Source organism: Tupaia chinensis, unplaced genomic scaffold, assembly GCF_000334495.1.
Source record: "Tupaia chinensis unplaced genomic scaffold, TupChi_1.0 Scaffold000527_1, whole genome shotgun sequence".
Lineage (NCBI taxonomy): Eukaryota > Metazoa > Chordata > Mammalia > Scandentia > Tupaiidae > Tupaia > Tupaia belangeri.
The window spans coordinates 396,389-419,173 of record NW_006160040.1 but is presented as its reverse complement, the minus strand read 5'-3'; the positions used below and the strand labels follow the sequence as shown (position 1 = coordinate 419,173).

The 22,785-nt window shown below is 37.9% G+C and overlaps 1 protein-coding gene across 1 annotated transcript in view; it reads right to left on the bottom strand.

Moving 5' to 3' along the window:
- Positions 1-22,785, bottom strand: part of LIN28B (lin-28 RNA binding posttranscriptional regulator B) — a 131,286-nt gene that overhangs the window by 29,002 nt on the left and 79,499 nt on the right. Inside the window, exon 4 of the mRNA XM_027775099.1 lies at positions 12,847-12,879. Coding sequence (XP_027630900.1) covers positions 12,847-12,879 — 33 coding nt within the window. The remainder of the gene's footprint in view (positions 1-12,846; positions 12,880-22,785) is intronic.

The window sequence follows — 22,785 nt, the reverse complement described above, 5'->3', positions numbered from 1 at the left end:
CCTTGTCTGCTGTGATTTCCTTTACCATCTCCTATTTTCACATTTTGATGAGACAAGTAAATTACTTTGTTGCAGATTCCATGCATTTCTTCCTGGACATAGGGTTTAGTGTCTTAATGCTCTGTGTTTTTCTAATTTATACACTAAAGTCCCTAAAAATCAAACCTCATGGTAACTGTGTTTATATACATTCTATCACCAAATGTTGCAGATCAAGAACATTATAAAGAAGTTAATCTGAGCAAAATACAGTTCTAGTATGAGGAATCTGCTCACTATTCTCCTATTCTACAAACGATTCCTACATCTGGCTTCCAGGATACTTTATGATGTCTGTTTTCATTACCTTACTGACATTATCTTCTTAGAATATTCTTAGTACCTTCCTGGATTCACCGAGATTAAGATTTACGTTTGCCTATAACCTCCCCTTCGAAAAATTAATCCATTTTCTTTAGGCTGATTACTTACAAATTATTCCTATTTTGATATCTTCCTGAAATCTCAAATGCAATTCATCTCTTCAAGGTAATTTTGACCCTACTTTCTAATCTCTTCCACTATTGACTGGTTTTCCTATAAATTTCATGGTTAATCTTTGCATTCATAGTGTATTGGTATAGGACTTGGTTGGTTCAAAGAAAAGGTATTGTTAAAACTGTCACTGTATTTTGGCATTTAAAACTACCATGCTTGAAATATGATGTTGCGTCTTGGATTAACACTTCTAAAGTTATGAATAACATTCCCAGCCTCTTGTACATTTGGGAATATATGCCTGGTCTCTTGACTTTATGCCATACAAGAGAGTAGTCATTCTACTGTAACCGATGCTTCAGGTACATGGATGAATCCATCAGCCTACTCAGCTCACTCAATCACCAACCAGTGATGACCGTATTAGTATTAATTTGGATAATATAAATGAAAGAAACAAAATTTAATTATTCATCACCATCATCTTGTAATAATATAGTTGAGTAATAAAAGAATAAAGGAAATAAAATATTATTAGTTGTTGGAATATGAAGATTAAAAACATCGAGTATTTAGTATCAAAAGGGCAGAATCATTGAAGTGAGTATGATGTAGAGTAACTGGTATCAAAAAGAAAAAAAAAACATGAATTGTTCCCTATTACATTTTTTGAACCAAATACTAATGTCATACATTCTAGTTAATAATGCAGAGTACCCACCGAGCTTTCATATACGTCAACGGCAGAAACTTCGTTATCTGGACAACCAAATAGCTCAATTTTTCTTTGTCATCTTCTGTTAAGTTTTACCAAGCATTTGTTTTGACAGCTGAGATTTTTTTTAAGGATATAGTAATAGAAGAATAAATAATAACCATATGTTGATGGACATCTTTGGAGACACTATTAGTCTGACACTTGAAGTCACACATTTAGGAGACAAAATTGAAGGACAGATATAGTTAAAGCCAAAGCTCAGAGGTCATGGTTAACAAGGTGTTAAGACCAAGAAGGGGTGGGACCAGCAGATGCCATTACAGTTATGTCGGTGGACTCCCACATAGTCAATGACAGTTCAAGTCCAGGACCTGGCAGCTTAAACCTCATGCCAGGCGTGTGTGCATCTGTGTCTAAGATCCTGAGAGAAGAATAGAAGAGAAGGGATTACAGCGTGGCTATCCCCCTGGGGAGGGGGGGGTTGTTTCTAGCTTTCTGTCTCTCCAGCAAGCAAAGGTGCCCTACAGCAAAAATCTCTCTCTCAAAAAAAAAAAAGTAAAAAAGGGTAGTACAGACAAAGCTTTCAGAAATATTATTGTTTAATAACGTCTGAGTGGAGGGACCAATTAGGAGTCTAAGAAGGAACAATTCAGAGAAGTAGTAGAAAGGGAAGAAAATAGGCATTTCCCACTTTAAAAACAAAACAAAGACCAGCAGGTGGTGTAACGATTATTTTGCTGGACTCTCACATGGCCAATGACAGTTGGAGCCCTGGACCTGGGGCCTTAAATTCATTTTGTGTATGCCCAAAATCCCTAGAGGAGAATGGAGAAGGGATTAAGGCATGGCAATCCCCCTGATGGGTGATTTCATGCTTTCTGTCTCTCTGGTGAGCACACTCACCCTAGAGCAAAAATCTCTCTAACTGCCTGAACTTTCTGTTCTGATATAGAGGAATGTGTTAGCGACCTTGAAGCAATCCAATGCTAATGGCTACCTGGGCTTTCTGTTCATGTGAGAGTTAGCTGCCCCTCTTCTGAACTATCAAGTGGCCAAAGACCTTGAGCAGGATGAAAACCTGCTTCTCTGACAGCTCTGTATTAGAGCAGACACTGAGCCTTTTCCCTGATAAGATACTCCAAACACACTGAAAGGGCCCCTCCCCAAATTTACCCATAAAAGACTATGCTCAACTCTCAACTGGGGCCGGAGATTCAGTGTTTACTCCTCTGTGACCGCCAGTATAATAAAGACTTCTCCTTTTTCTCTCTGGAGTGCTGCGGTTTCATTCCTCGGTGTCTGTTTTTCCTGTTTGTCCACAACAAAACAACCATACCACCTACTGGCCCCAGTACATATGCTTTGAAAGCTGCCAGAATCCACTAGCAAGAGAGATAATAAACACGAAGAGGCAATTTACAAAAGGAGACAAAAATTGCACAAAGGGCCATCCATTTGTGGTGATGCAGTGAACACTAACAACTCTGCAGTGCTGGAAGCCACAAGGAGAGCACAGTTCAAATTCTGGGTTGGCCTGCTGGCAACTAGGGTACTTGGGAACTGGAAGTTCTGGGGAAAGGGGATCATGGCATAACAAAGCCCTATTGAGGGCGATTTCTCTATCTCTTACACATTCTATAAGCTTTTCTTTTCTTTTTGGAGAGATTTTTGCTATAGGGAGCATGCACTCACCAGACAGACACAAGAACCAGTAGAGACAGAAAGCGAGAAATCCCCTCCCGGGGGGATGGTCACGCCGCAATCCCTTCTCCTCCATTCTCCTCTCGGGATCTTGGGCACACATGCACACGCGTCCGGCGTGAGTTTTAAGCCACCGGGACCACGGTCGACTACGTGGGAGTCCAGGGACATAGCCATTACGCTAACTGCTGGTTCCCTATAATCTTTTCTTTTTACTCATTTATTTATTTTAACTTGACCAGAGAGAGACAAAGAAAAAGAGAGAGAAAGAAAGTGAGAAAGCAAGCCACCAAGTCTGGGACTAGAATCGTGGTTGGCCATGTGGGAGTGTTCAACGCCTTAACCATCATACACTGGTCCCATACATTCTAAACTTTTTAAAAGGTGGAGGGAGGTACGAATATTTGAAAAAATACCCACAGTGGCAAATAATCATATAATAAAAAAGATCAAATAATTACTTTTCCTTCAAAATAGCATATAAAATATTCTGAATAACGATAGCTCTGGAAGCAACTAAAATTGATTGATAAAATATTTTTGAGACATCAGTTGAAAATAATTGCTACAACTGGAGAGGTAAGTGGAACACAGAAGTAGACTCAGTCTGTAGACATCTACAGAACACTGGCAAGAACCTTATGTTTCACCTTGTAAGGTTGGGGACACAACAGAGGGGTCAGGAAACAAAGCCTAGGATCGGTTGTAATAGGAGTCCAACAGGAGATCTTGCCCCATAGCAATGGAAGCCCTCCAAAATTATACTCATGGTGTAAAAATAAAACAAAAAAAAAAATTGCTTCAAAAGAAGGAGATAACAAGAAAACTTTTCTGTTCCTAACTTGGTGTTAGGTGAAAGAAAAACAAATCTCCCCCTGGGAAACTGACACACACACGTCAGGCTCTATGTACTGCAGCTCAGTGGGCCTATGCCTCAAGTTGAGATTATTATTATTATTTTTTCTTTTTTTGGAGAGTTTTTTGCTATAGGGCGAGTGCGCGCGCCAAAAAGACAGAGAGAGGCAGAGAGATAGAAAGCGAGAAATCACCCCCCGGGGGGATGGCCATGACGCAATCCCTTCTCCTCCATTCTCCTCTCGGGATCTTGGGCACGCACACACATGCACCCGGCGTGAGTTAAAGCCGCCAGGTTTGGGACTTGAACCGTGGTTGACTACATGGGAGTCCAGCAACATAGCCATTACGCTAACTGCTGGTCCCTCCTCTTTGTTCTTTTAAGAGAGATTTTTGCTACTGGGAGTGTGCACTCTCTAGAAAGACGGGGGGGGGGGGGCAAAAAGGAAAAGAGTGGGGGGGGGGGACAGAAAGTGAACAATAACTCCCTAGGGGGAATGGCCACGCCATAATCCCTTCTCCTTCATTCTCCTCTTGGGATTTTGGGTATGTACATACACACAACTGGCATGAGTTTCAAACTACCAGATCCGGGATTCGAACCATGGCTGACCATGTGAGAGTCCAGAACCTTAACCACTTTGCTACCTACTGGCTCTGAGGCTGAGATTTTATTTTCCAATGTTCATTGGAACCAGTACCTCCAGGAATATGACAAACACGAATCCTCTAGGAGAATTGCACTTTCAAGCCAGGAGTCCTTACAGATAAAAGTCCAAGAAATATGACTTTCTGATTCAAAAAAGTTCATAGAAAAGAAAAGATAATAGGCTACCATAAACTACAGCTGATAGGCTCAGGCCCATAGACTTGGGATATTTGATCATATTCGGACTACACAATAAGTATGTCTTAATAAGTTCAAAGAAATTGTTAAACATTATCAGACTAATAGCTCCTTTTTATAATATTTTTTGTAATAACCCTATCTCTATTCTGAAATTAATTTTAAATAATATGATCTAAATAGACTTTAAAAAGTTTATAGAAAAACTGAATTAAATCACAAGTTTATTTTGGGATAAAAATTAAATCCTTTACACAGTTTTTTCTTAATATGCATCTTCCATTAGTTTTAAGCCCTCTAAAACGCATAATTTAAAATATGTATCTGGGCTGCCCCTCCCCCCCAGCTCAAAGATTAAGGGAGCCAGATCCCACACATCCAACTACTGTTCAAATCCCATTACTGGAGCCTTGAAAAACACCCTGCACACATGTGTATGTGTGCGCAAAATCCTGACAGGAAGCAGAAATAGAGAAAAAATTGCAGCTTGAGCACACCCCATTATGGGGTGCTCTCTCTCTCATGAGTGTGTGCCCTCTGGCAATGAAGAAAATAAAAATAAATATTAAATATGCATTCAGTAGAAACTACTATACAACCATTCTCTTTTTCCCCTTTCAGTACAGTATTTGATAAATTACATGAGATAGTCAATATATTATAAAACAGGCTTTCATGTGATGATTTCAACAAACTGTAGAAATTAACCAGTGTTCTGAGCACACTTAAGGTAGGCGAGGCTACAGTATGACGTTCTGAAGCTTAGGTGTATTAAATGTATTTTCCACTTATAGTACTTTTTCTTTTCTTTTCTTTTTTTTTAAACAGAGACTTTTGCTATAAGGCATGTGTGCTTACTGGAGAGACAGAGAGACAAAAGGCAAGAAATCACCCCCTGGCCACGCTGGAATCCCTTCTCCTCCATTCTCCTCTTGGTATTTTGGGCATGCACGAACGAACATGCACCTGGTATGAAGTTTAAGCCACGAGGTCCAAAACTCAAACCATGATCAACTATGAGGGGAGTCCAGCAATGTAACAATTATGCCATCGGCTAGTCTCCCAATTTAGATATTTTCAACTTACTATGGGCTTCTCAAGACATAATCCCATCATAAATAAAGAATCTCTATAAAATATGCATAGAATAAACAAACAGGACCTTCAGGTAGTCTTAAAAAATTTCTCCATTATGAGATTTACCTGCCTTTTCTACTACCGTTCCTAAAAGTTTAACTGTTAAGACTACTCATAATACATATACCTCTAATATCAGATTGTCAGGAAAGTCATGACATATTTTTTCTATGCAAAAAAAGTCATGACTTTTCAGACAATCCAATGTATTATTTCCCTTCTGTTTTTGACCATGCCATTCTAATTAATCAGAGGTCCAAATTTTTATTCTTATATAGCTATAGATATTAAATGGCAAGAGGCAAAAATTTTGATAAAAATGAACAGAACATTAAAATACTGTCATTAAAGTAATTTCCAATGACTATACTAATTCAATTTTTAAACCATGAGAAATATTAGATTAAGCTATAGGAAGTTCCAGTTTATTGGCTATGATCAGATTATGGCTTTATTATAGAAGTTAAAATTCTATTTATAGAGCTATACTTTGGATTTATAGAACACACAACCAGGATTCCTATACCAGAAGTATTCAGTGGACAAAATAATTCGAATTCCTATCAAAATTCCAGTTAAATTCTTTTGGCAGTGATGAGAAGTCTTGACAAAGTGATTTTAAAATCTATCTAAAAAATTAAATGAAATAGCTACCAACACATTTTACAATAGTATTTCAGAAGAGATTTACCTTCTAGGTAGTAAAGAGTTCTTTTTTAAGATAATTATTTTATTTATTATTATTACTATTATTATTATTACTATTACTTTAATTTGACCAGAGAGAGTGAGAAAGCAGGCTGCCAGGTCTGGGACTCAAACTGCAGTTGACTGTGTGGGGTCCAGCACATTAACTACTACCATGCTACCTGCTGGCCCTGATATTAAAAGATTTTTCCAAAACACAGAAACTAAAACAAATAGTTAGACTGGCTCCATGGCCCATTGGCTAAGGCTGCTTGATCCCACATGGCCATCAATGTGGTTTGAACCTGCATCCCAGTGGCCTAAAAAAACACACCAGGAAAATGTCAGTGTATGCCCAAAATCCTAACAGGGTGAAGGAATGAGAAAGAGATTATGTTGGATGATGCCCTATTTGGGGGATGCTTTTTCCTGTTCCTCTCTCTCTCTGGCAAGACATGTGTACTCTGACAAAAAAAGAGAAAAAAAAAAGATCAATGAAAAGATAAGGAGGCCAACAGGTAGCGTGGTGGTTATGGTGTTGGGACTCCCACATGGCTGACCACGGTTTGAGTCCAGGACCTGGTGCGGCTTTCTCACTCTTCTGCCCTGCCTTATCTCTCTCTGATGACTATAGCAAGCTAAAAATAAATAAATGAATTCTTAAAAAAAAAGAAAATGGCGGGACAAATAATGTCAAATCAGAGAGCCCTGAAGCCCACATACCAAAAGTGATGTGTAGAAGAAATAACAGAAGATGCTTCCGAAATCAGTGCAAAGAGTTTGACAAGAGAAGCTGAGTAGGGAAATTCACAACAGTGCTTCATCTAATATAACGTAACAAATCAAATTTTCAGTAAGCACAAACAGAAAGAAACCAGAAAAATAATCACTATTTGATCACCAGAGAAGTGAGAAGCAGAAACAAAATAGAAGAGAAACAAAACTGGATACTAGCAATTACCATGGAGGTTGTAAAATTATTATTTAGAGGTGAAAAGTTTCATACCTTCAAACAATAAATGCATTGAAAAAAACAAAATCAATATAAAAGTAAAATGACTGCTTACCAACTATACAAAATCAATCCTATTGAGACAAATGGTTTATAAAAATGAAAGATGGGGCCTAGAAGCAGGGAAAAGGGAAAATATTATGCTCTGTGAGCCTGACCCACACGTGAAAGTTCCGAGTTCGAGTTCAGAGACCTCCATGAACAAGTTGGACTCATGTGTGCGCAGGATTCAAGACTGGCTGAGATGGGCGTGGATCATGGCTTCAGGACTCTGTTGGGGTGCTGTCTATCTTTTTCTCTTGCTTATAAAAAAATAAATAAGTTTAAGAAATATTTTAAATAATAAAGCTCAAGATTTCATTTCCAATGGTATGCAGATAATATATCCTAGAATAGGCTTTCTATATGTGTTTAGATTTACTCAAGTTTTATGCTAACTCTGTATATGTTTTTATTTTCTCCAATTATGTATCTGGAGAAAATATATATCTTACATATTTATCTCATATCTCTTATTAAATGTTTTTCTTAAGTACTTCCTTTCTCTGCCAGCCTGTCTACCTTCCTTTTCCCTCCCGTCTCCTCTCCCTCTCTCTTTCTTGTTTCTTTGATAAATGCAATATTCTTTCAGTGACCAGAGGAAGGTACAAAGAAGTCATTTCCTTGGTCATCCATCCTTCCACCCTCATCTCCCTTATAGAAGGATTATGGTTTGATGGTTGTTTACTGCCAGCACATAGGAGCAAAAACTAAAGCTTCCATAGCTCAGAGGTTTGCCTCTGCTCAACAGAGGCTAAAAGCTAGCCCTAGACCGAACTGGGATGGTACAAGCAAGAGGGCATCACTGTGTGACAGCTCAAGCCACATGGGAAACCCAGGTTCAGTTCCTAGCCAAAGCTAAACAGGCTGGGCATAATGCTGAGTCTGTTGCAGTCCTAGTTAGTTGGGAAGCTAGGGCAGGAGGGTCACCAGACCTAACATGGAGAGAGCCTCAAAAATGCTTTCTCTTAGAGACTGCACAGTGGCACAATGGTAAAAGGCAGTGCTCTGTGGGGCTGATCCATATGAGAAGGTTGCAGGCTTGCATCTAGAGACCTCCCTGAGTATGCTGGGCATGTGTGTGTTCATGATACAGGGCTGGTTGAAGCTAGGGATAGATCATGACATTGGACCCTGTGAAGGGTGCTGCCTCTCTCCCCTTCTCTCTTTTTCTGTCTCACTTACAGAAGAAAAAACTTTTTAAAAGCTTTCCCTCTTTGTGCACTTCTTGTGCACAACTGCATTCTCTCATTAATAAATAATGAAAAAGTCAGCTCTGTACTCACATTAAGGAAAGGAAAACTACGGTTGATGTTGAAGAACAAAACCAAAACAAAACAAAACAGTAACTCCACAGGGACAAAGCAACCCAATGTATACTTTTGGAAAAGTAGCTCCCACTGATATCTAAAGATAGTGTTAATAAACCAATCAGTTTCAGACAGAAAAAACAAGCTCTCGAACAAAAGACACAATCTCACATTTTAAAACTGAATAGAAAAGAGACAGACAGTCACACCTAAGAACTCAATCAACATTTTGGAAGAACTTAATGTTCAAAAAGAACTTGCTTACAACAAAAAGCAAGATAGAAGGTATAAAAGAGAAAAAAGATGTGAAACTTTCAAGGCCAATTTAGGAGAGCTAACTGTTGAGTAACTGGATTTCCAGTCTACAGAAAGAGAAACAAGTACAGAAGAAACATAAACAACAGAAGACAATTTCCAAACATATCAAGAAATGAATATTTAGTACAGGTGACATTTTTGTAGCCAGGTTTTTTAATGAAGACAATGGTGTGCTGACTTACCTTATGGCAAAATTCTTGTCTTCTTGAAAGCAGTAAATTTGCAGACTGACTACTCTGAGTAGCACTGTTTTATGTACACCTCTTGTTTATGGCTACTCCCATTCCATTTCTCTTCTCATAATGGCACTTTAATTTTTTTTTGAAAATCCACCTTCCCATTGTGGTTTGGATGGGGCTCATCCATAAGGGGTGGGGAAATCAGAGTCCCATATTCCAGGCTAGGTCAATAAAAGGAACCCCCAGTTTTTGTTAGAATCATGAGAAATTCTATCCACCTCACAATGGGATTCAGCAGTCAAATGCAGATGTACTGAAACTGTTTTAATTGGTAGAATTACAAATTCATATGAGTTAATAAATTTTATTTCCTCCCTTATTTAAGCTGGTGGGTCTCTAACTTTAGAGTATATAAAAATCACCTGCAGAGTATGTTAGGGGAAAAAAAAACCAACAGCTGAGATCCACACTCCATGATAAGTCTGGGGTGAGGCCTGAGAAGGTGGACGTATAACAAGACCCCAGGTGATGTTAGTGCTGGTCCAGGGACCACACGCTGATGCAATTAGCTTAAGCTACTATTAGTTATTTTGTGTAATTTCTACCTGAAAAATGGTGACCAATTTACCTCTAGTTAGATGACAATAAAGTAATCTTGAAGCTACAATTTCAAATGATCTAGAAAATAATAAAGTTAATTACAGCTATATACCCAAACTGGTACCATTTTTCTGTTGTTTTTTTCTTAATACTTAACAGTCTGAAATCATATCTCTAAAAATAAAGACAAATTGAGTGTACAACTTAAGAAATTCTTTTTTTTTCTTTTAGAGTTTGCTATAGAGCACGTGTTCTCACTAGAGAGAGAGAAAGAGAGAAAGAGACAGAATATAAGGGTGATGCGGCCATCCCTTCTCTTCCAGTCTCCTCTTGGGATTCTGCATGCACAGATTTCCAGTATGATTTTTCAGGCCACTGGGTATGGGACTCGAACAGTGCAGACCTCCACGTGGGATCTAGTGCCTTAACCTCCAAACGTCACTTGCTGGCCCAAAAAAATTCTTAAAAATAACAATAATTAAAGAAAGAAGACTTTATGCAGGTTAGATCTGAAAGAAAAGAAAAAGAAAACCAGCAAAAAGTATAGATAAAATATAATATATAAAATATAAGCTAATTATTTGAAAAGATACACTGAGCCAGCCCATGGCCTGGTAGTCAGAACATCTAGATCCACATAGCCAACCACATGACCTGGTGCCCAAAATCCTAAAAAGAGAAGAGAGCTGGAGAAGGGATCCGTGGAATGACAATGCCCTACGGGGGGGAGAAGGGGGGGTGCTTCCTCACTCCCCTCTCTCTGGGCAACTGCATGTACATTCTGAAAAATTTAAGAAAAATAAAAGATAAAATCACGAAAAATCTAAATGCAAAGAAAGAGAAAATAAAAACATAAAATATTTGAGAAAATTAAAATTCAATTGTTGGGGCTGGCAGGTCACACGGTGGTTAAGGCAGCTGAACTCTCACATGGCTGACCATGGCTCGAGCCCCAGATCTGGCAGCTTGCTTCCTCATTTTTGTTCTCTCTCATTGCTCATTGTCTTTCTTTGGTCAACTTCAAAAATAAATAAATTAAATTAAATAATGACAATGAGTAAAATTAAATAAAATAATTCTTACCAAAAAAATACAATTGCACATATGAAAGAGATGAAAAGAATGAAAGAATCGTATTGTAACTTTCTAGCACCGAATCAGAAAATCTAAACAAAGTAAATAATCTGTCAGCAAGCTATACCAAATCTTATTTGGAAGTAGAAAAATCCAACAGGTAAATCTGAAAATATAATGTTTTGAACTATAAAGGTTAAAGGACTAGGGGCCAGACAGTGGCATAGTGGTTAAGGTGCTCGACTCCCACATGGCTGACCTTAGTTTGAGTCCCAGACCTGCTTTCTCATTCTCTCTCTTGTGAGTGCACATGACCTATAGCAATTAAAAAAAATTTTAAATAAATCTTAAAGAAAAAAAAGTAAAGGACTTAGATGTTGTATAGCTTGGTTGGATTACCTTTTAAAGGTATAGGTTCCAAATAATTTTGATAATGCATACTCATGACTAAAATATTTTTGTACACCCACTGTAATGTATATATTACTTATATCAGGTATGTATTAGTGTATGCTATTAAACATACAAAAATAAAAGGTATGGCCCAGCCATAGTAGCACACAGTGGACGCTGCTGTGCAACAGGCTGAGGCCATATGGGAGCCTAGGTTCAATTCCCAGCACGACCTGAAAGGTTGGGTGCACCTGTGGTCCCAGTTACTCAGGTGGCAAATGCAAGAAAAATCATGATACAGCAAAACCCCATTTCAAAAGTGAAATATGCACACAATTAAAAATCAAATGATATAAAGTAAATAAATATAAACATAGCCTGTGATAGTTTCTCCACGTAAGAACAAAATATTGGGTCATCGGAAAAGTCATGATGTATTTTTCTGTTTTTCTATGCAAAAATGTGCCACAACATTTCCGACGACCCAATAAATCTATTATCTTGTGTATTCACTGGAACAGACACTCTACATGGGAGGCTACTGCTTTAATTCCTGTGTATGTTAAATTATTCAATAATAGAAAGAGATAGAACACGCCTAATTTATGAAGCTACAATAACCTTAATAAAACTTGATGTAGAAAATACACAAAAAAGTCAAAGTTCATGTATGATCAATAACTATTGTGAGCTGAATACATAAGCACATCAGGAAGAAGAATTAGAATAAGAATTAGTATTCCATAATAATATAAAAATGATTCAACTTTGGGGCTGGCAGGTAGTGTGCTCATTAAGGTGCTAGATTCCCACATGGCAAAGCACAGTTCAAGTCCTGGACCTGTACGCTTGCTTTCTCTCTCTCTGGTCAAATTGAATAGCAATAATAAATAAATAAAATTAAACAAATAATTATTTAAGAAGATTCAACTTTATAAAATGTATAGATGTCATTAATTTTACCAATAAACTAAAGAAATTACGTGAGTATGTCAATAGATGCTGAAAAGACTGCTGACATAATTCAGCAACTGTCCGTAATTAAAACTCAGAGCAAAAGTGGAAGAAAAAGGAAGCAATTAAACTTGATGATTATTCTGTATAACAATAGCAAACATAGGACTACATTAACACTATTAAGACCATTTCATGAAATCAGAAGTCAGGAAGCTTGCTGTCATTAGCATTACTCAACAATGCTTGGTAAATTCCAGTCCACTCCATAAGAATGTAAAATTAAAATTGGAGAGGAGATAAAGCTGTCCTGGAAATTTATAGTTTTCTTTATAGCAGCAATAACCAGTTAAAACTGAAGGGGAAAATTCATTCACAACATATAATAACCATTGTAATACCTAAGAATAAACATGAGAAAAGGTATGACTCTATATGAATATACAAGTTAAGCATCTCTAATCCCAAAAGCCCAAATTCGAAAGGCTCCAAATTCTGAAACTTTTTGAGCACTGACATGACACAACAGGTAGAAAATTCCATACCTGACCTCAATGTGACGGGTCGCAGTCAAAATGCTGTAATACAAAATATTGTATAAAATTACCTTCAGGCTATATATATTTGGTGTGTCTGAAACATAAATGAATTTCACGTTTAGACTTGGGTCCCACTCCCAAGATACCTCATTATGTATATGTAATACTCTATATGAAATCTGAAACATTTCTGATCCCGAGCATTTTAAGTAAGGGAAACTCAAGCTGTTATTACTAATGGATTCAAAATAACTTGAGCAAATGGTATGTGTATAAACTCTTTCCAATTCCACTCTCTTCTGTTGTTTCAGAGTAGACCCTGTCATAAATTCATGGTTCTTCATGCTTTTATGACACAGGTTAAGTATCTATAACCAATATATAAATCAATTGATGGCTTTTAAAATTTAATATAAATAGAACAGTACTACACACAACACTGCACGACTTGCTTTTTATTTAACATTGTATAATGGATTCCTTTTTTAAAGAGTTATTCACATTAATAAATGTAACTCTAACCTATTCATTTTAATTGCCATATTAAGAAAATAATATAATTAAAAATTCTCTTGATTATAGCTATTTAGGCTGTCTTAGATTTTGCTACAACTAACAATGCTCCAATAAAAATTTCTGTATAATTCTCTTTATGTAAATACAACCATGAGACACTCTAAGAAAACATTTTGAATCATGATTTGGTATACACAAACACACATCACAACCCAGAATTTTGTGAAACCATGATTACTCTTCTTACTACATGCAATGTCTTTGATGACTTTTATTCCGTTTTATTTCTTTTTAAAAATTAATAATGTTCACCATAACTAATCAAATTGATATTGAAGCCATAACTGGGTCCCAATCCATGGTTTGAAAAACAATGCCCTGGAAAATCTATCCAGAAGTGAAATTAAAGAATATGAACAATCTCAATTCTATCAGGTATCATCAAATTTCTCCCTGAAGTTTGTATAAGAAGTTTCAGCATTCATGTACAACATTCTTCACAATATTTGGTATTTTCAGACCTAGAAATATCTGCTAATTTAATGAAAGTAAAATGTCTCATTAAATTAATAATGCCAAGCATCTTTTTCTTTATGGTATATTTGTTTTTCTCTAGTATAAATTACTGTTTATCTGCTCATTTTCTTTCCTTTTCCTTTAAAGAGACTTTTTTTGTTACAGGGCATGTGTGCTTGCCAGAAAAGAAGAAAGAGACAGAGAGGCAGAAGGCAAGAAATCACCGCTGAGGAGGAATGGCCATGCCGCAGTCCCTTCTCCTCCATTCTCCTCTTGGGATTAAGTTGTCAGGTCCGAGACTCAACCAGTGGTCAAATACGTGAGAGTCCAGTGAAATAACCATTACACCATCTGCTGGTCCCTATCTATTCATTTTCTATTAAGCTTTTACCTTCTTTTTGACTTGTAGCGCTTTAAGTATTTTGGATATTACTTCTTTATAAATCCCAGTCTCTACCTTTGTTTATATTATTGGTGTTGGATTGTTTTATGTCAATTTGGGTATAGCAGACAATTATCTTTCCCAGAATCCCCTTCTCTGGAGAGCTTTAGGTAACTCTGCCAAAAGAGAAACTTCTACAATATTTGAAGGCACAAATACAACAGAAGCCATTATTCTTGGAGAGTCATTGTGGTCAGACACAGCAATGGACAGACACAGGTCTGCCCAGCAGGTCCCAAGTTCTTCTCTCTCTCAGGGGCTTTGTGCCCAGCTTGTCGTCCCACCTGCTGACCCTGCTGACCAGCAGCAGACTGACAACAGCCCCGGTCTGCAAATCCACAGATGCTCTAGCCACCCAGGTTGCAGCTTCCACATGCCTCTTCTGGGCTCCCTCTTTCAGCTAGATGTACTTTTGCAATTCCCTGCATGCTCTGCTTTGTCCAGCCTATGTGATGTTGCTGAGTGACTAACCCACTGCCTCTTCCATTCCTCTGCAACTCTGAAATCTGTATAAACTCTACATAAATCTGTAATTTGTAAAACACTTTGACTGGTTTTGTCTTCTTGAACGAACCCTTTCTTTGCTGGATGGAATTTTAAATTCTAGTCAATTTACTACCTTCTCCCTTATTGTCTGTGTACTTTGTGTATTTTTAAAAAATACTTCCCAAACCTGAAGTGATAGGGATGAACTTCAAAAAGTTCGCAGAATATGCGTATTATGAAAACTGGGTAGATTTCCCATTTTTTTTAACACAAAATGAAAAAAAAAAACCCTCATTCTAACTTGCTATGTCTGTCAAGAATTTAGTTTTCAGTTTGAGACACTAAGAAAGATAAGACATCAGTTTAGAAAGAGTCCCTACCAGAGCAATACGCACTTTGTTAAAACTGAGATATGAATAAACAAAATTTATGATAAAGCTTAGGTGTAAAATCATGCTGAAATCACTAAAGTTTTATTAAAAAAAAATTTCTGGGGACAACACAGAAATCAGCATTTTACAAATGCATCATCTTTTTTTTCAAGGATTTTTGGAAACAAAGAAAGAGGGAAAGCGAGAAATCACTCCCCATGGGGGAACAGCCATGCCACAATCCCTTCTCCTCCATTGTCCTCTTGAGATTTTGGACACATACACACACCTGCCCGGGGTAATCTTCAAGCCGCCAGTCAGGACTCAAACCACAGCTGGCTATGTGGGAGTCTAGCACCTTAACCACCATGCCACCTGCTGGCCCTAGGTAACTTGCTGTAGTTAGAAATGAGACTTAACTGAAGATGACCCCTCAGTAGTAGACCATCTAAATCAATCTACAAGGAGAAAATTAATCTGGTTTAGTCTATAATTGAAGAGAACTGATAATTATCAGCAGAAACAAGAGCCAACACCATAAACATCTGAGTCGATTCAGATCATATTCTTTTGACTGAAACATTAAAGTTGAACAAACCACTCCATAAGTGACAAAATAAGTTGCACCCACCCACATTAGCTGCAGACTAAAACGGAGCTTTCGATGAAAATTTTAAACAAGTGTGATCAAGATCCTGAAGCATTTATCAGAAGAACTGAAACAGGAGATGACATTTGGCTTTACCGGTATGATCCTGAAGACAAAGCATAATCAAAGCAATGGCTACCAAGGGGTAGAAGTGACCCAGTCAGAGCAAAAATGCACCAGTCAAGAGCAAAGACCATAACAACAGTTTTGGAGGGTGTTCAAGGCATTTTTGGTTGCGGACTCTCTAGAGGGCCAAAGAATAACATCAGCTGGATATGATAGTGTTTTCACACAGTCAGCCAAAGCTTAGCAGACAAATGCCTAGGAAAGTTTACCAGAGTCATTTCCTTCTCCAACAATGCTCCTGTTCATCCTCTCGTCAAACAAGGGCAATCTGCGGTGGGTTTTGATGAGAAATCATGAGGTATCTGCCTTCAGTCTTGATTTTGCTCCTTCTGCCTTTTAAATTCCTAATCTTAAAAAAACCTTTAGGGAGCCAGCAGTTAGCATAATGGCTATGTCGCTGGACTCCCACGTACTCAACCGCAGTTCGAGTCCCGGACCCGGTGGGTTAAAACTCACGCCGGGCACATGTGTGTGCGTGCCCAGGATCCCGAGAGGAGAATGGAGGAGAAGGGATTGTGGGGTGACCATTCCCCCTGGGGGGTGATTTCTCGCTTTCTGTCTCTCTGTCTCTCTCTCTGCCTGGCAAGCGCACACTTTTTTTTTGCGCACCCCCCCCCCCCAAAAACAAAACCCCCCCCAAAAAAAAAAAAAAAAAAAAACCCTTTAAAGGGCACATATTTTTCTTTAGTTCATCTGAAAGACACTGCATTGACAGGATTAAACTCCCAGTTCTTTTAAGGGTAGACTAAATGGCTGGTATAATTGCTCACAAATGTACCAAAATAAACTCACCTTTTTTTAAAAAAAAAAAAAGAGAGCTTTTTGCTATAGGGCATGTGAGCTCACCAGAGAGACAGAAAGTGAGAAACACTCCGAGGGGAGATGGCAGTGCCTCAATCCCTTCTCCTCCATTCTCCTCTTGGGATTCTGGGCACACACACACACACACACACACACACACACACACATACACGCCTGGTCTGAGTTTCAATCCACCAGGTCTGGACTGGAACCATGGTTGACTGTGTGGGAGTCTAGCAACATAACCATTATGCCATCTGCTGGTCCCAACCACAAGGATACATTCTAAGAAAAACATCACTTGGCAATTTCATCACTTGTGAACATCAGACTGTACTCACATAAACATATGTGATACGTAACCTGTTGCTCCGAGGCTACAGACCTGGGCAGCACATTACTGTGCTGATTGTTGGAGACAATTGTTAACACAGTGGTACATATTCATGTATCTATAATAAATACATATAGCCAGAGAAGAGGTACAGTAAAAATACAGTACAGATGGGAAACGGTGGTGGTATTTAGGGCACATACCATAAACGGAGCTTGCAGGACCAGATGTTGCAGTGGCTGTGACTAGGCGATAGGGATCTTTCAGCTCCATCATCATCTTATAGGACCACCACTGTAGATGTGGTCTGTTGCTGACTGAAATATCTTTATGCGGCACATGACTGTGGGTGTTTGCATGTGTGTATATAAATATAGACAAAAAGACCATATGGAAAGTAGTCTATTTGTCTTTCATTGGGCCAACATATCACTTAACTAGATATACTTGCATAGTTTGTAATAAATACTGATATCTACTACAAAGTGCCTCCATTTCCTGCTTTTCATCTATGTAATTGTGTTACCATTGATCTTAGAAGCTTTCAAATCAATTTTAGAATCAATCTTAATATAATTTTGAATGAAATTACATTGAATTTACAGATTTTGGGGAACAGTCTTATATAAAACATTAAGATCTGACAAATTCATCAGCAAAATACTCTTTTCTATTTATTTAGGCCTGCTTTTATATCTCTCAATATAAACTTGTCTTTTACTTCATGAAAGTCTATTACAGTTTCATCAGATTTATTCCTGTGTACACTAAATTAGTTTATATTCCAATTGCAAAATGACCTCATTTTATGAAATTGTACTGTGTAATTATGACTTCCTGGAGTATAGGATAATCGTTATATTCCTGATATTCGTTGTCCTTAGTTCAATTTCTGTTTTGGATATATAACCAGCAATCATGCTAAATTCTTTTCATCTATTCTTGACAGGTTAAGGCCACATGAGAGTCCCAGATACAGTTCCTGACTCATGCACAAAAGTTGGGCAGGGTCATAGACCTGTTGTCCCAGATCCTCAGGAGGTTGAGGCAAGAGGACACAGCAAGGCCCTAGATGTGCGAGGACACACACAAGCCATGTTGTTTGGTCCTAACACACCATTGAGTTTCTTTCTTTCACATCCTTAAATGTTTCCTTCAATGTTACTTTTTCTTCTCTAGTGTAACACTAATAAACCCTGGAGGGAACTCTAAATGGGTTACTAAAACTGACGGGACTAAATGAAAATACAAATATCAAAGGACAGAGTCAAAAAAGGTAGAAATTATATTAACAGCAGTTCCATACAATGGCCCTGTAAAAAAATACTGCTGTCCACGCAGTGTATAATGTCTAGTGAAGAGGCAGGCTCAGTATAAGAAGGCCCTGGGTTCAGATCTAGTACGACTAAATTCCTGTAAATATTATCGTATTGATTAACTGGGAAGGTTATTAAATTCAGTTGTCCGTAGTGTAAGATTCTTCAAAAGCAAAATTTTTAATTTGTACTCAGGTTTCTAATATAAAAGAGGGGAAGCAGGTCACAAATGGCACATAAAATTTGGCCTCATTTTAATGAAATAAAATATGCATTTGTTTTTATATAGTTTATTATTTCTCTGGGATGGATGCAAATGTATCTTTTTTAGCATTTCTAGAGATTCTGAACATTTTCAACAGCCATGAAGAGTCAACAAATAGCTCTCCCTCTCAAAGGCAAGGCAAACACTTGATTTTGTTTTTTATTTACTCAAATTTTTAAATAATCACATAGGAATAATGATGAATCATAAGTCATTTTAGAGACCAAAATTCCTGAATTCCTGAATTCTTTCTTGATTTACTCTAGATTTTCTTTCTTCTTTTTTTTTTTTTTTTAGAAATTTTTGCTATAGGGTGTGTGCATGGCGAGGAGAGACAGACAGCTAGAAATCACCCCCCAGGGCGTTGGCCATGCCACAATTCCTTTTCCTCCTGGGATCTTGAACATAAACTCACAAGGGCCTGGAATGAGTTTGAAGCCATGGGTCCAGGACTCGAACCGCAGTTGGCCATGTGGGAGGTTCAGCACCTTAACCACTACACCACCTGCTGGCCCCTTAATATGTCTGTTTTAATTCAATTTCAAAAATAAAAATTTCAGGGACCAGCAGTTGGCGTAATGGCCATATCGCTGGACTCCCATGTAGTCGACAGCGGTTAGAGTCCCGGACAGGAGGGCTTAAAAAAAAAAAACATGCCAGGCACATGTGCATGTGTGCCCAAGATCCAGAGAGAAAGGAGGAGAAGGGATTGTGGCATGGCCATCCCCCCTAGGGAGTGATTTCTCGCTTTTCTCTGTCTCTCTCTGTCTATCTGGTGAGTGCACACGCCCTATAGTAAAAATCTCTAAAAAAAAAATTTCAGTAGCTGGCACGTGGCATAGTGGCTGGGAGTGCTAGAGTCCCACATGGCCAACCACGGTTTAAGTCCCAGACCTGGTGGTTTAATTTCTCACTTTCCTTTTCTGTCTCTCTCTGGTCAAATTAAAAAATAATTATAACAAATGGAATTTTAAAAATAAATAATTCTTTTAAAAGAGAATTAAAAAGTGAATTATCAAAATATATAAAATAAAACAAAATAAAAATTTCAAGCCAGCCAGAAGGTAGAGCAATGACCCAATGTTCCATGATGATGAGGTCACATGTGAGAGTCCAGAGTTGTGTTCCACGGTCCTAAGGGTTTGGGCACATTCACATAAGCCTGTGATCCTGGTTAGCTATGGCTGAGGTAGTATTATGGCATTAGGACCCTGTTGGAGGGGCCTATTTCTCTCTTGGCCTGTCTCCCTCTGACATGAAAGGATTAAATGAACAAATTTTTAAAAAATTAAAACTCCAGCATTACTGTGTATGTATGTGTATATATGCACATTCAATCACTGTCAAGAAAAATGAACTTTCCCAATATAAATACCCTGCATATTAGTCTGGCTAAATATGGCTAAACATGGAATTTGACTTGTACTTCCTTATTAACAAAGAAAAAGAAAAAGTTAGCAGGACCAGCAGTTAGCGTAATGGCTATGTCGCTGGACTCCCACGTAGTCAACTGCAGTTCAGGTTGCGGACCTGGTGGCTTAAACCTGGAGCATGTACATGCGTGCCCAGGATCCCGAGAGGAGAACGGAGGAGAAGGGATTGCGGCGTGGCCATCCCCCCTGGGGGTGATTTCTTACTTCCTGTCTCTCTCTGTCTCTCTGGTGAGTGCACACGCCCTATAGCAAAAACCTCTCAAAAAAATTTTTTTTAAAAAAGGTCAGCAAGAGGCTGTGAACAACTTTGTTATTCCCCTGCTTATTGGTGTTTGGGTAACAGCACCAATATTTCAGTGGATGGATTCAGCATCAAAGTATGAAAATTTCTGTTTATTTGTCTTTGTCTTGATCAGCTCTTATTCTGTTCACACAGGAACAGACTGGAATTTATAGTCAGTAAATACAGAATGTGAAAATTTATGTTTAAACTGCATTTAAACCTAAGTTTTAAGATTTAAAATTGATACTAAAATTTAAAAGTGACACTCTGAACAATGTCTTAACATTCGTTTAAAAAAACATAAGCCCAGAAGGTGGCGTGGTGGTCAAGACTTTGGACTCCCACACATGGACCCAGCCACTTGAAAATCACAACAGGTATGTGTATGCATGTACCCAAAATCCCAATAGGAGAATGGATTGCAGCATGGCCACCTCCCCTCGGGGGGAAGAGGTGCTTTCTCACTTTCCATCTGTCTGTCTCCCTGGTGAGTGCAAGCATCCTATGGCAAAAACCTAAAAAAAAAAACAAAAAAAACATACATTCTTAACATCAGAGGCTAAATTTCTGTTTTTGAAAAGGTGCCGGGACCAGCAGTTGGTGTAATGGCTACGTTGCTGGATTCCCATGTAGTCAACCGCGGTTCGAGTCCTGGGCCCAGTGGCTTAAACTCATGCTGGGCACATGTGTGTGCGTGCCCAAGATCCTGAGAGGAGAATGGAGGAGAAGGGATTGCAGCGTGGCCATCTCCCCTGGGGGGTGATTTCTCACTTTCTCTGTCTCTGTCTTTCTGGTGAGCGCACGCATCCTATAGCAAAAACCTCTCCAAAAAAAAGAAAAAAAAAAAAAGGTGCCAAAGTTTTGTGCTGAAACCATACAATAAATATTTGATATAATTATTACTGAAGTTACTGTCTAAAGGAAGAAAGGTAAGTAAAGGTACTTAATAAACCTATGCCTTCTACTTCAAATATTATTAGAGTTGTTTTCGAAGCTTTTTTTTTCTTCTGTAGAAATTATTTCACTATTTATTATACTTAGAATAAAACAGCAATCAACCTAAAATTCCAATGATTTGCCACTTGGGTTCTGACCATTCCCACCAAGCATCTTGGGAGACCTATGCAGCACCAAATGAAGCTCAATCCCACACAATGTCTAGCAGAGGGTGATGAGAATGGCACATTGTCTGCCTCCTCAGAACAGAGGTCACAGCGGGGAGAGCATCTGCTAAGATAATGTGAATGAAGGAAACAACTATAATTGCCTCATTAAGAGATCTCTGGCCAAATAATCACAAGAAGAAAGGACCTGGAAAACCACCCTGAAATTAGGTCTATAATAAAGGAAATTTGGGATAGAAAAAAAAAATACAGAACAATTAAGGAGACTTGGGTATTCTAGTGGTTTTACTCATTTTCTTAGTCGCTATATGGATAAATGCAAAGTTGGCTACAGCAGTTCAGTTATTCAACTCCAGCGCTTACCAGTCATTAGTAGGAAACAGAAGATGCAAATTCACAGCTGTCCAGGATACAAACAAATGAAAGATAAAGGGTTGAGGGGAGTTTCTTACAAGGAACTGAAAAACAGGAACTAAGAAGGGATATCTACTGGTTTATATTTCCGAATTGCAGTCAAACAACAGTTAAAAGGTTTAAGAAACATCCTAAGAGGAAAAGATGTAAAATTTAAAAAATAGTCTCAAAACGGCAGGAGAAAAACAAAAAAAAAAATTGTCTCTGCCTGATCTATCTATTTATCTTGTATTTATCTACATCTTCTAAAAAAAAAGTTGTTCTTAAAAATCTAACACTATTAATTACAACTAACTCCTCAGTCACTTTAAATTATGAGCCAGTATAGTTACATACATTTTATTCATCATCATTAATAAAATATTTCATAGTAAAAGCTTAGGTAGATGTTGCTCAGATTTAAATTTAAATTAAGTATTCAAACTGAACACAAGACTCCAATGCACTGATACTGTGACAAACTATTTTGTGTTTATTGTTTATTGAGGTTAAGCAGTATGAATGTAATTTGTACACAAGTTAAAACTGTTATATAAATAGCATCTCAGTGAATTATGGTTATTAATTTTTTCTAATTCCAGCAAATATAATAAAATTAGCTTCCTATACCCATAAGCCAGGTTTAAAATAAGCAAACTATTTGATGACTTTGATGTTCTGCACCCAAAATGTGCTGGCTAATTTTTCCATTCCATTTACCATTCCGGTCTTTAAACTGCCTTAATCTCCTGCCCTCAGATGTTGACCTTGTAAGAATAGGGGTCATAGGTCAGAATAGACAGACCTCAAAGGATCTGGACTATCAATTCATGCCTGAAAGATTTTTCTGTGACAATAGGAACCCACTAAACAGCAAATTCCTAAATCTA